The 13,901-nt window shown below is 34.9% G+C and overlaps 1 protein-coding gene across 2 annotated transcripts in view; it reads left to right on the forward strand.

Annotated features, from left to right (window-relative positions):
• The window catches only part of PIBF1 (progesterone immunomodulatory binding factor 1), a 202,674-nt gene that overhangs the window by 39,849 nt on the left and 148,924 nt on the right, over positions 1-13,901 (forward strand). For both annotated transcript variants that reach the window (XM_046028181.1, XM_046028182.1), the window contains exons 6-9: positions 1,397-1,530; positions 6,614-6,722; positions 6,985-7,166; positions 8,256-8,381. In XM_046028181.1, coding sequence (XP_045884137.1) covers positions 1,397-1,530; positions 6,614-6,722; positions 6,985-7,166; positions 8,256-8,381 — 551 coding nt within the window. The remainder of the gene's footprint in view (positions 1-1,396; positions 1,531-6,613; positions 6,723-6,984; positions 7,167-8,255; positions 8,382-13,901) is intronic.

A 13,901-nucleotide genomic window follows, 5' to 3' on the forward strand; every position in this document is an offset into this window, starting at 1 on the left:
AAATAAATAAATAAAAATTAAAAGGACAAAATCAGTATCTTACTCATCTTTGTATCTATAGTTTCTAATCTAGGACCAGTCACTTAGAAATAATTCAGTCAGTATTTGTGGAATGAGTGTGGCATCACGTACCTGGTCTGTTACTAAAGAAAGAACGACTTGGAACAAGATGTATTTAACATGACAGGTTCTGAGGGTGAAGTTGACAGTTGCTCGCAGGATCCAATGAGTTCAGAAGGCAAAAATGAGGAGGAACTCTCTCCCCGTGTCCTGTTTTTCCTCTCCAATTCCATATTTGCTTCTTAATTTATGCAAAAGTGTTTATTTGACTCTTCCTATGTATAGCAAGTACTCTGCAAAGTGATGGAGATCCAATGGTGAATAAGACAAAGTACCTGTCCTTAATATGTTTAGACTCTCGTGAGGTATATAGAAAACTAATCTGATGGTAAGCAAATATTCTGATAATACACAGCTATTCAGGCAGTGAGAACAAGATAGAGGAAGTATGGTATGTTCAAGAACTTTAGATCTTGTGTAGGGTTGCAGGGTGTATGTGAATATGAGAAATGGTGAGAAATGAGGTTTGTGGTAAGCCAAGTTAGGTTGTGGTTTTTTACCGTTTTCCCTTCTACCCCCCTCCATCTTTATAATTTCTTTCTGTTGGTCTGGTAAGTAGAAGGAAGATCAGAAATATGTTCTAAGTGCCACAAAATTCCTTTTTTTTTTTTTCTGAATACCATAACTGAAACTGCATGATTAATTTCTTCAGTAACTATTTTTTCACTGTGGATATTTGATATTCAGGTGGCCCTTCATCTCTAAGTTGTGAATTCCTCAAGAACAGGGTCTGTGTTTTATTCATCTCTGTCTTTAGCATCTAATAGTTTCTCAAACAAAAAAGCTATTTAACATTGATAGTCATTTTATGTGTCATCCTAGTAACCAAAGCATAGTTGCCCTATTTTTTCTATGAAAAACAGAGCTCAAGTTTTAAACAAATGAACTTACAAACTACTGTCAGTTTAAGATCATTGTCTTTGAGTAGGGAAAATGACTACACAGAAGAGTTGAAGTTTTGTTTTGTTTGTTTGTTTGTTTGTTTTTTGTCAGAGAGAGAGAGAGGGACAGAGGGATCACAGGCAGACAGAGTGGCAGGCAGAGTCAGAGGGAGAAGCAGGCTCCCCACCGAGCAAGGAGCCCGATGTGGGACTCGATCCCAAGACGCTGGGATCATGACCTGAGCCAAAGGCAGCTGCTTAACCAACTGAGCCACCCAGGCGTCCCTTGTTTGTTTTTTAATTACAAGGATATTCACAGCATAACAGAAGAACACAATAAAAAATTTGTTCAACTATGTTTAGCTTGAAATGTTTTATTATTGTTTTGATTTTAGACTTATGAGGAAGATCGAAGAAATTACTCCAACCTTCAAATTAGATGTCAACGTTTGGCTTTAGAATTAGCAGACACAAAACAGTTAGTTCAGCAAGGGGACTACCGTCAAGAAAACTATGATAGAGTCAAAAGGTAAGCTGTGAAGATGGCTGCTGTAGTTCTCCTTTTTCACATGCATCAAAGTCCTCTGAATTCTTACTGTTGACATCGTTAATTCCACTTTGTGTCTTATTCTTTTTCTGTGTCCGTAGTTTTAACTTTTCCAGAATGTCATATAGTTGGAATCATACAGTATGGGACCTTTTTAAGATTGGCATCTTTCACTTAGGGATGTACATTTAAGTTTTCTTTATGTCTTTTCATGGCTCGATAGCTCATTTCTTTCTGTTGCTGAATACTATTTCATTGTCTTGATGTAGCACCATTCATGTATCCATTCACCTGATGAAGGACATCTTCGTTGCTTTCAAGTTTTGGTAATTCTGTGTAAGGCTACTGTAAGCATCCATGTGCAGATTTTTGTTGGACATAAGTTTTTAACTCCTTTGGGCAAATACTAAGGAGCATGATTATGGTAAGAGTATTTTTAGTTTTGTAGGAAGCCACCAAACTTTCTGTCCCAAAGTGGCTGTACCATTTTGTATTTCCAACAACAATGAATGAGAATTCCTGTTGTTCCATGTCTTTGGCACTCTGGATTTTGGCCATTCTGATAGGTGTGTAGGGATATCTCACTGTTTTTTTTAATTTGTGTTTTTCTGATGACATAATGTGGAACATCATTTATGTGTTTATTTTCAATTTGTGTATCTTCTTTGGTGAGGGTTTGTTAAGTGTTTGGCCCATTTTTTAATTGGGTTCTTTGTTTTCTTACTGTTGAGTTATAAGATTCTTGTATATTTTGGATAACAGTCCTTATCAGATATGTCTTTAGCAAATACTTTCTCCCAGCATATGGCTTGTCTTTTCATTCTCTTGACATATACCTTAATCTGCATTGCACAAAAAGCATGTGGCTTTGGCAGTTTGTTTGGTTTAGGTTGTATTTTTATATCGGCTTTTATTTTATTTGGAAGTTGCTGCTGTCTTTTAAAATGTAATATCTTAGAAGATAGAGACCCAGTAAAGTCCCATGAGTGTAAATATTTTTTTTTTTTAAAGATTTTATTTATTTATTTGACAGAGAGAGATCACAAGTAGACAGAGAGGCAGGCAGAGAGAGAGGGAAGCAGGCTCGCTGCTGAGCAGAGAGCCCGATGTGGGACTCGATCCCAGGACCCTGAGATCATGACCTGAGCCGAAGGCAGCGGCTTAACCCACTGAGCCACCCAGGCGCCCTGTAAATATTTTTTAAATCACACTTGGTGATTATTTTTGTTTTATGCAATCAATTTAAATACTTATTTTATCTCAAGTATTTTTTAACTGTTCTTTTCTGACAAAGAGCATACACACTTTGAAAATAAAATACTTTCTGAGAAGGTTTCCCACGGCTACTAAGTAGCTCTTGCAAAGAATTTTCCTTCTACTGGAATATACTTTTCTGTTGTTTGTACATTAATGAGCCACTGCCTAACTCCATAGCTCTTACTATTCTGAGCCAAAATTTTGTCAGCCATGAGAGGGCGCTAATACCAATAAATGTTCAATAAAAACAAAAACAAAAAAAAAATCAAAGAAATACTTATGAAAGTATTTATAGATAGGACATTGTCCTAATTGTTCACTGCTGTCTCTACCTGCACCTGAAATAATTCTTGAAATATAGTAGTCACTTAATGTATATACATTAAATGAATGGACATTTTCAAAATTACATAACAACATAAGTAAATTTCAAGGAGCAGATTGGTACTCCTACTCCCAGCATGACTGACATGCAGTGTATGTTATTTTGCATGTATTAATGTCAAACTGTGGTAATTATTGGAGCTCGAAATCTGTGGCTCTTAAATAAAGCTAGATTTCAAAAGAATCATTTCAAAAGTAAGTAGACTGTGATAGTAAGATAATATTTTGAGTTGGTGTTTTGATGTCCTCTCTACCACTATAAATCTGTAGCAATAATAGCTAAAACTTGAAAAGAGAAAACTAAAAAGCCTAATCATCAGAATAATCAGCATGGCCATGAATGAAGGATAAGTGAACCAAGATGAGTCATGAGTTGGTAGTTATTAAAGCCGGGTGATGAGAACAAGGGGTTCAGTATATCATCGCTTTTATATATATGTTTTATTTTCTATAATAAAAACCTTGGAAGGAAAAACATAGCCCTAATCAAAAACATGATAAACAACTTTATGTGCTAGATATAGAACAGAAAAACAAGCAAGAGGGCTCAAACCGAACCTTTGGTTCACTCAATAGAATAGTTTTATGTTCTGGTTACTAATATATAAGATAAATGGTTGGGGGGGAATAACTTTTACATCCCTGATAAAGTCTTATAAATGTGCAAAAAGGAAACAGGTATGTGGATGTTAATCGTACCATTATTAGAAAGATTTCACATGCTTTTCAGCAGCGGAATGGGAAATCGGTTATAATTTATTTCTACAGTGTAATTCAATATGGCAGTTAAAATCATTAAATTAGATTTGAATGTATCTATATGGATAAGTCAGACACGTTATACTTTAAAAAGTGTGTACAACTTTAAAATGTTTTTTTATTTTAAAAAGATGTGTCCATCTTTTTTTTAAGCAGTTCATTAATTTCTGCATAACATAATTTTCTCAGGTTTATTTTCTATTTTCATTGCTTAGCCCCTTCTCTAATGAGTCCTGCTCCCTTTTAGTGGGGAATACTATTTAGAAATTAATATTTGGATGCTGGTAATTGATACATTGGTCATCATTTCTAGGCCCTTTCAGTAAAGAGAGATAATGGAGAGAGAATAGGAATGATGGCTTAACACACTATGGGTAAGATCATACTGTTACCTCTAATTCAGTGCCATAAGTAGCTGGTTGAATGGGCTTCAACTGTCCATATATGGTACAATTTGATTATCAAAATGAATATTAATAATGAGTTATAATCTGTTGACTAGAATGAGAACTCTGAGTGCATGCTAAAAATAAAGAGTATTTTTATGGTAGAATGCCAACCAATAAATATATATGCATATTACAGTTACCCTTTTATAATCTTATAATATTTGATTCAGAATTATCGATGGAAGCTAAAACCATTGGATAAAAGGATTATTAGGGAACAACAGATTTATATAGTCTCAAAGTATGTTTCCCATAGATTACTTATTAATTGTGGAGGGCAAAAAGGTACTTTTGTATTTGAATTTTTAGAGATACCAGCTTAACCAGGTGACCAGGGTTATTTTTACCAGTCATGAGAGACAGTGACATTATGTGCCTTTTTGGTAATGAGACATTATATACTCTTTATGCGACGTACTAAGGACACATTATCACTTGTGTAGTATCTCTGCCCCAAATGCTTAACCTGAATCCAATTACAAGGAGACATCAGACAAATGAAAATTGAGTGACATTCCATAAAAGAGTTGGCCAGTGCTCTACAAATAGACTCCCCCCACCCCCTACAATTAGCCTTTCTATGTCTTTTACAGCGTGGACTAAGGAAGTGCTCTGAGTTAAAGAAGGCTAAAGATAAAGGGTATCCAAATGTTATGCATGATAATGCATTGGATCCTAAACCAGGCGGGAAAAATGACAATTGGGACAATTGACAAAATTGGAAAATGGATTATATGTTAGATACTGTATTAGGGCTAATAGTACTGTGATTATGTAAGAGAGTACCTTTAATCTTAGAAAATTCACACTGAACTATTTAGGGATAAAGGGACTTAATGTCTGTATATATCTCTTAAATAGTTAAGGAGAAAAATTGCATGTGTGCATGTATATGTGTATGTATATTCATTCACCTATATGAACAACAGAGAGAGAAAGAACAAATATGACACTGTATTATTTACTAAATATTACAAAGTAAATATGACAAAATGTTAACACTTGGTGAATAAAATATTTTAAAAAACAATATGGAAACACTAAATTCATCATTATATGTAGAGGATGATACAGGAAAAGTAAGGAAAATATTGGCAACTTTAAGTTTACCTGTAGTGTCTTATCTTTTTAAGAAGCAAAACAAAACTTTAAATATAGACCAATGTTAATTCTTGTCAACTGTGGATAGCAAGATCATGGATGTTTTGCTATATCATGCTTTATATGGATTTCTTTTTACATAAGAAAACTTATAGCAAAAGTTTCGTGATTATTACCATTTGAGAGTACAAACATTTACATATAAACACACAAAACACTTAAAGTAATATGTACCAAAATATTGTTACTGTCAGTCATCTTTAGTTAGAGGGTTTATGGGTGATTGTTATTTATAATTTGTGCTTTGCTCACTTTTCCTCAATAAACATAACTTTGTTAACCAGAAGAAAAATATTTTTCTAAACCAGTTGCTGAAAATCTAAAAGAAAAACAATTCTTAACAGCCATCAGCACGGAAACATCAGGTAGGTAGATGACATAAAGTACAAAGAAAAAGAAACTGATTCTGACTGGACAGGATAAATTTAGTTAATAAGTCTATTTCTCTGATCACTTTTTAAGATACCTGTTGTAGGTTTGTTCCAATTCCTGGTTTCACTGTTTTGGGTTAAGAGCTTATCTGCAAATGGAAACTAGAATCTCTGGGTAATCATAAACAATTTGTGAATGAAATAGTCACAAGAATGCCTCCTTGTGTATCTGCTGTGCAATCTGAGTGATGAGTTAAGGGCTTTTTGACGCTAACTGAAAGCCTAGAGCCATATATAAATTCTTTAAAAGTTTTGGCTTCAAGATAAGATTGATGATGATTAGTGAAAAGATACCAGAGTGTACCTTAGAAGGTTTTATTAAGTATTTTACTGGCCAATGTAGTTTACATACTTATTTTTTAAAGATAATAAATTTATATTTGTGTATCTGAACAGTCTTGAACAGAGAGTCTCCTGAATTTGAAAAGCAGATACTTTATTGTTCATAGAATGACACTAAAGCCCCACTGCTGGTTATCTCTGTTAAGTTTCCTGAAACATAGTCAGTGCATTTTAAATGTTCATTGTAAAATTGTATATAAAAAAATAAAATGGGGTATAAAATATATATATGTATTTGAATTTTATTTTAGTAAAATAAACAAGTATATTTGAATTTTATAGTGAGCGTGATGCACTTGAACAGGAAGTAATTGAATTAAGGAGAAAACATGAAATACTTGAAGCCTCTCACATAACTCAAGCTAAAGAAAGAAGTGAATTATCAAAAGAGGTAAGCTTATGAAGTCACATGTATTTTATCTACAATGACTGTGGACATAGTCCAGGGCAGAATTGTGGGAGGGACAGTTTTCCTTTTTGATGTAGTTAACAAAAAAAGGGACTTGAATAGGGGTTTGGATGGAAAATTGCAAAATAAGAATGAGCCCTTTTTATGTGGTAAGTAAGAGCCCAAGTGAAAGAAAATAATATAGTAAACCTTGAAGAGTCAGAGGAAGTTGCTTTGGACACTGTCTGTCTCTGTACCTATGTAGGTAACCACCTTACAGCAGACTGTTACTTTGCTGCAAAAAGATAAAGACTATCTCAATCGCCAAAACATGGAGCTTAGTGTTCGCTGTGCCCATGAAGAAGGTCGCCTTGAAAGACTTCAGGTTCAACTTGAAGAAGCCAAAAAGACTAGAGAAGAGATGTATGAAAAATATGTAACATCCAGGCAAGATTTATGTTATTTTTCACATAAAGATATAAGATATAAATTAGGTGTAAATTAACACCAGCTTCTTTGAGGGAAAAACAAGTTTTTTTAAAGGTAAATAGGACTGTTTTTTTTAATAGGACTGTATTAAGGTAATAGTTCATTTTGTTTCCTTGTAATATAGTCTTATCCACTTAAGACATAGTGGGGTTTTTTCCCAATAATGAAAAGCCTATTTCTTTTAGGTCAGCATATATATGCTATAACTACTGTGTTTTCTTATGACATAACCTTTTTAATTCCCTACAACTAAGGTCTCTATACAAATGTTTTTTTGAAAGAAAGCGCCTAAGTATCTCTATAGAAGTATCTTTTTGAAAAAAGCCTAATTGTACGGAGCCTAGCTAAGCTGACCTTTTCCTGACTGTGTAAAACATTAAGAGAAGAATGAGGAGATGGCCCTGCATACAAGCTCTGGAATCAGACTCCTGCATTTCAGTCCTGTCTTCTCTCTTCAACTAGGTGCCTAAGCTGTTAGAGTTCTTTTACACCAATACCCCTTATAATCCTTGAGATACTCATTTTTATCAGCACATCAGAAACTAAAATTTAAAATGTTATCCTTTAACCCTTCACACATTCATAACTTTTCCCCTAGGCTATGGCATTTTTCATCGGTTTGTGCTCCTGCTAATGGCTTAATATTTTGTGACTTTGCTAAGAGATTGCAGTGGTTATGGTCATTGTGCTTAGAAGGAGAGGTTTTATAAGGAGTCTATTAGAGTCATTTTGCTTTTGTTTTAAATTTTATTTGTATCTCAACATGTAACACACCACATTATTTTTAAATGATGGGCATTCCATATGCATCCGTTTCCAAGTCTCTGGTCATATACATTAAAGACTAGTAAAATATTTTTGAAAATTAATGGTTATTCAACATGAATTAACATTTTATATAGTAATTAAGCCTTTTGGGCAATATATCTAACAGCTATGTTTGTCAAATAACATCGAATATAGAACATATTCAACATAAGGTAATAAATCTTACATGAAGGGCAAACAAAAGCAAAACTCATGGATATTACTTTTGACTCCTTGCAGAGATCATTATAAAACAGAATATGAAAATAAGCTACAAAATGAATTGGAACAAATCAGGTTGAAAACTAATCAAGAAATTGATCAACTTCGAAGTGCCTCTCGCGAAATGTATGAACGGGAAAACAGGTATTTAAAAAAAAAGGAAATGTAGGTAAAAGTAGGAAATTTCTCTTTGTTTGAAACGTGTATTTTATTGAAATTAAACTATTTCTATGACAGTCTCTTCTTTAATTCATTAAAGAAAATTTGTCAAATCTAAATCAAAATATAATGAAACACTAAAGTTCTAAGATCTTTGGTAACTAGCTCAGAAAAAGGTTCATCAGACCTTAAGTTAAGCTTTTTCACTCTGGTATTCCCATTATCTCTTCATTACCCTGGTAACTTTTCTTTTTGCCTTTATGGCAGTTCAGATTGAAAACAGAGATGAGGGGCACCTGGGTGGCTCAGTGGGTTAAAGCCTCTGCAGCTCAGGTCATAATCTCAGGGTCCTAGGATCCAGTCCCGCATCAGGCTCAGCAGGGAGCCTGCTTCCTCCTCTCTCTCTGCCTGCCTCTCTGCCTACTTGTGATCTCTGTCTGTCAAATAAATAAATAAAATCTTTAAAAAAAAAAAAAAAAAGGAAATAAGAGATATCAGTAGTTCTTCCCAAAACATACAAATGATTTCTCCAAGAAATTTTTTAAAACTGGAATTATAATATGAAATATTACGTATACCTCATTTATCTGCTGTCCCTGACAGGTGTTATATTAGATAATCTTGAAGATGGTCAATTTTATTCATTTTAATCACTTTTAGATTGGTATATATTGGGGTGCCTGGGTGGCTCAGTGGATTAAGCCTCTGCCTTCGGTTCAGGTCATGATCCCAGCGTCCTGGGATCTAGCCCAGCATCAGGCTCTCTTCTCAGCAGGGGGCCTGCTTTCCCTTCTCTCTACCTGCTTCTCTGCCTACTTGTGATCTCTCTCTGTGTGTCAAATAAATAAATAAAATCTATTTTAAAAAAATTAGTATATATTACGTTTCCTTAGTTGGTGACCGGTAGTATTAGAGGCAAATAAATACTACTTATTTCGATAGCATCTATTTTTATATACTATCATGCTTCATATGACTTTTGAAAGTTTATATTTTAGGGGGAAAATTATTTTGAAATTGACTTAATTGTCATACTAGTTTATCAGCACAGATTCGAGTATATAAAATTTTGAAGTTTGTCATCAAGCAAGACTTTAAATCAGACTTAATTCTATAATTATCACTGTAACATGTTATTCTATTAGAAGTACAATAGCAAAAAATCTGAGAGTCCACCCCTCAGTTTTGGGGGTGGGGAATCTCTATTAATGTAGTTGGCCTCTACTGAGGAAAATATGTAATACCTACATGTGCAGAATTATCCTTTGGGTAGAAAACCAACAAAGATCACTTTGAAATCACTGTTAAATTGTTATTTTAATAAAACAGATTGAGAGAGATTTTTGTGATAATGCTGAAATACTTTTGAGCAGTTAAATAACTGGACAACCAAATGGAAAAAAATGAAATTAACTCAAAATAAAGACTTGAATGTAAGATCTAAAACCATAAAACTCCTAGAAGAAAACATCAGCAATGAGGTCCTCAACATCAGTCTTGGCAATGATTTTTTTAATCTGACACCAAAAGCATAGGCAACAAAAGCAAAAATGGCTGTCCAGTTTTCTCAATACCATTTACTGAAAAGATTCCTTTATTTCTGGGCTTTCTATTCTGTTCCATTTATCTGTGTTTATTTTTATGCCAATGCCAATACTGTTCTAATTACTTTAGCTTTGTAATGTAATTTGAAATCAGGCCTTTAGCCTTGTTCTTCTTTCTCAAGATTTCTTTGGTTATTCAGGGACTTTTGTGGCTTCATAAAAATTTAGGATTTTTTGTTCTAGCTCTGTGAAGAATGCTGTTGGAATTTTTATAGGGATTGCATTGACTCTGTGGATTGCTTTGGGTAGTATGGATACATTACCAGTCTTTCTAATCCATGATCATGGAATATCTTTCCATTTATTTGTATCTTTATTTTCTTCTATCAATTAAGGAAGAGAGAAAAGTTATATATTTAAATGTATATTTATAAATGATTACAAATTAAATACCTGTTTAACCACCATCCAAATTAAGAAGTCAATGTCAGCACCACAGAAATATCGAGAGCTTCCTGCTTAACTTCTTCCTTCCATAAAGAGAACTACTATTCTGATTTTATGCTAATAACTTTCTTGCTTTTCCTTGTACTTTTATTATCTGAATTACCAGTAAATAAGTAACTCTGAGAAATGTAGTTTAGTTTTTCATTTTATACGTGTCACATAAGTGGGATCATACTGCATATATTCTTTTGTGGCTTTATGTGATTCTTCATATAGCCTTATAATTTTAAGATTCATATGCTGTTACATTTAGCACTTCACTGTCATAACTGAAGTACACCATTTTTATGAATTCATGCTTAGGACAGCAGGGACGTTAGGAGATTAGAGAGACATGTATACAGAGAGATTAAAGATGACAAATTCTTCCATCTTTCAAAATTTTGGTTAGTTCCAACCCTGTATTAGGTAAGAATTTAGGACCCTGTACTTATTTCGAAACTTGCTCCTAAGGTTCAAAATGCAGACAAAAAGAAGAGGAATAAGCCTACCATATATACTAAGGTTGATGTTCGAAAAGTTTACATTTGAGCTCTCCAAACAGCATATCCACTTATTTTTCTTAATGATTTTTTTTTTTTTTTGTATTATTTGACAGACAGAGATAAGAAGTAGGCATAGAGGCAGGCAGAGAGATAGAGAGGAGAAAGCAGGCTCCCTGCAGAGCAGAGAGCCGGATGTGGGGCTTGATCCCAGGACCCTGGGATCATGACCTGAGCCAAAGGCAGTCTTTAACCCACTGAGCCACCCAGGTGCCCCAGCATATCCACTTATTGAGCAAAGATTTATTGTGACCCACCATATGCCAGATACATGCCATAGATATAGCAGTGACCTCCATCTTCACAAAGTTGGTTGTCTAAAGACATAGTAAAGACAATAAAGAAACAATAATTACAAGTATGATGATAATGGAGAAGATGGCAGGAAACACAGGATGAGACCATATAGAATCAGGGAAGAGTTCTTGACAAAAGAAATACCCATGCTGAGCCCTGCGTGATGACTAAGGGTAAGACTGAGTTAGGGGAGGGAAGGGAATTAGGGGAATGAATGTCCAGCATGGATAAAAGCTGGAGATTAATCTGACAATATGAAACTTTTTGAACAAACTGAAAATAATTCAGTATGGCTAGAGTGTAGACTGAGAGGCAGGGCGTTCTACAGATAAAAAAGGAAAACAGAGGCACAGATCATACATTTGGACCATTGTCTAGGTAAGACCAGTGGGGAATAACTGAAAGATGTTAAGAATATGTGTTATATGTTTTGATTTGATATAAAAAAGAGACTGCTAGGGGTGCCTGGGTGGCTCAGTTGATTAAATATCTGACTCTTGATCTTGGCTTAGGGCATGATCGAGCTCTGTATCAGACTCCATGCTTGGTGTGGAGCCTGCTTGAGATTCTCTCTCTCCTGTTCCCTCTGCCCCTCCCCTACACACACATGCATGCCTTGCATGCTCTCTCTCCTTTTTTGAGAGAGAGAGCGACTGCAGTGTGGAGAGATTAGAGAAGTGGAGCATATGGCTAGAGACATAGAGACTACTCTTTGAGGTTGTTTCTGTTATCAGAATGAGAAGTGATGATAAAATTGGGTTAGTGGCAATAGAGATGGAGAGTAATGGGCCAGATTGGAAACCAGTGTAGGAGGTGGAACCAGCAGGAGAATTCAGTGACTAGATTTGATTAGGGAGTGAGAAGATATTGTCCTCAGGTTTTTGGATTGGGTAGCTAATGTGGATTGTGATGCCATTTTTAAAACATTAGAAAAAAACAAGGCTTTAATAAGAAACCATGATAAAATTAGCTTTATTTGAAGTTTCTGTGTAATAGGCAAGCAGAAAAATTGTATAAGGTTCTACATCTCAAGAGAAAGTTTTGGACATAAGATAGACCTGTGGCATAAGGGTTATTATTTCTATTTTACAAGTAAGTACTTTTAGTCCTGTGACTAGATTCTGTTAGGGCTTTTATAGGCTTTTATTGACTGATTTAATAATCTTAAAATTCATGGGGTTATTTCTATGATAACATGCGTAATTACTTCCAAACAATCCACATAGCCACGTAAACTTATATTGATATTATAATCAATTTGAGAATTTCCTGATTTTTAAGCTTTTGTTCTTTAAAAAAAGAATCCTTTAAAATGCATAGTAATACAGATTTAGACAAATTAGCCCTTATTCTGTAGGATGCTTGATGCAGGTCAGTTGAGAAACAGCGGACAGAATCATTTCTGGAAGCAGGGAAACTGAAAGCAGATTTCCTTCTCTCCAGTATTGTTCTGACTCCATATGTACATCAAAATGGATACCACCTGGGTAATAGGGAGGGCACGTATTGCATGGAGCACTGGGTGTTGTGCAAAAACAATGAATACTGTTATGCTAAAAAAAAAAATTAGTTAATTAATTAATAAAAAAAAAAAAATGGATACCACCTAACCAGGAAATTTCTGGAAGTGGGGCTGCTGTTCTGGAAGCCTCAGCCAGGCCCTGGATGCTGAATGACCCCATGGATATTGACGCTAAAGTGGGCAGTTGCCACCAGGTGGTGCCAAACTGCAGCCCAGATCCAAAGGGATTTGCGTTGCTCAGAGACCCCAAGCCAGGTAGTTGCATAGGCTCACCTTTGCCATTTATTAACCTCACAGTAATCCAACCCTGTATTTTTTATGGCTGAAACTCTTTGAATCACATTTTCTTCATTATGGCAAGATATAACTGTTCTTAGAGCTTATATCTCACTAGTCTTTGATAAAGTAAAAATTATAGATTATTTCTTTTAAAATTTCACAGTATAAGTTAATAAAACAGATGAAGTATTTACACTTGCATATTTGTACTTAGTCTCCTTACCCCTCCCCCAATTAACATTTTTAGAAGAAAATTAAATTAGGAGATTAGAAAAACATGTTATACTTTTGGTCGGCTTTCTATGCACTGGGGGGATATTAAGAGAGTGCCTTTTATTTTCTCTTCTTAGATGTGGAAAAGAAAGATGGAACTCATGCCATCTGATCTTGGCATTTGCCCTTGTAATCATACCAGCAGTTTGTGAAGTTAGGAGGTTGAGAGGAAGGGGAAGAGAGTGGAAGAGATAAAAGACTTTAGAAAAGACAGAGATGAGCAAAGAAAGAACTTGGGTATTTGGGTACATCACAAATACTCTAGTTGGGGTTATAACATGTATGTATGCTTTTTTTTTTTTTTAAGATTTATTTTTATTTATTTGACAGACAGAGATCACAAGTAGGCAGAGTGGCACGCATAGAGAAGGGGGGTGGAGGCAGGCTTCCCGATGAGCACAGAGCCCGATGCGGGGCTCCATCCCAGGACTCTGGGATTACAACCTGAGCTGAAGGCAGAGGCTTTAACCCACTGAGCCACCCAGGCACCTGTGTATGTATGCTTTTGCTCAATTTATGAGTTAACGGTTCTTGTCTTCTT

The sequence above is a fragment of the Meles meles genome, chromosome 14, assembly GCF_922984935.1.
Source record: "Meles meles chromosome 14, mMelMel3.1 paternal haplotype, whole genome shotgun sequence".
NCBI classification, from domain to species: Eukaryota; Metazoa; Chordata; class Mammalia; order Carnivora; family Mustelidae; genus Meles; species Meles meles.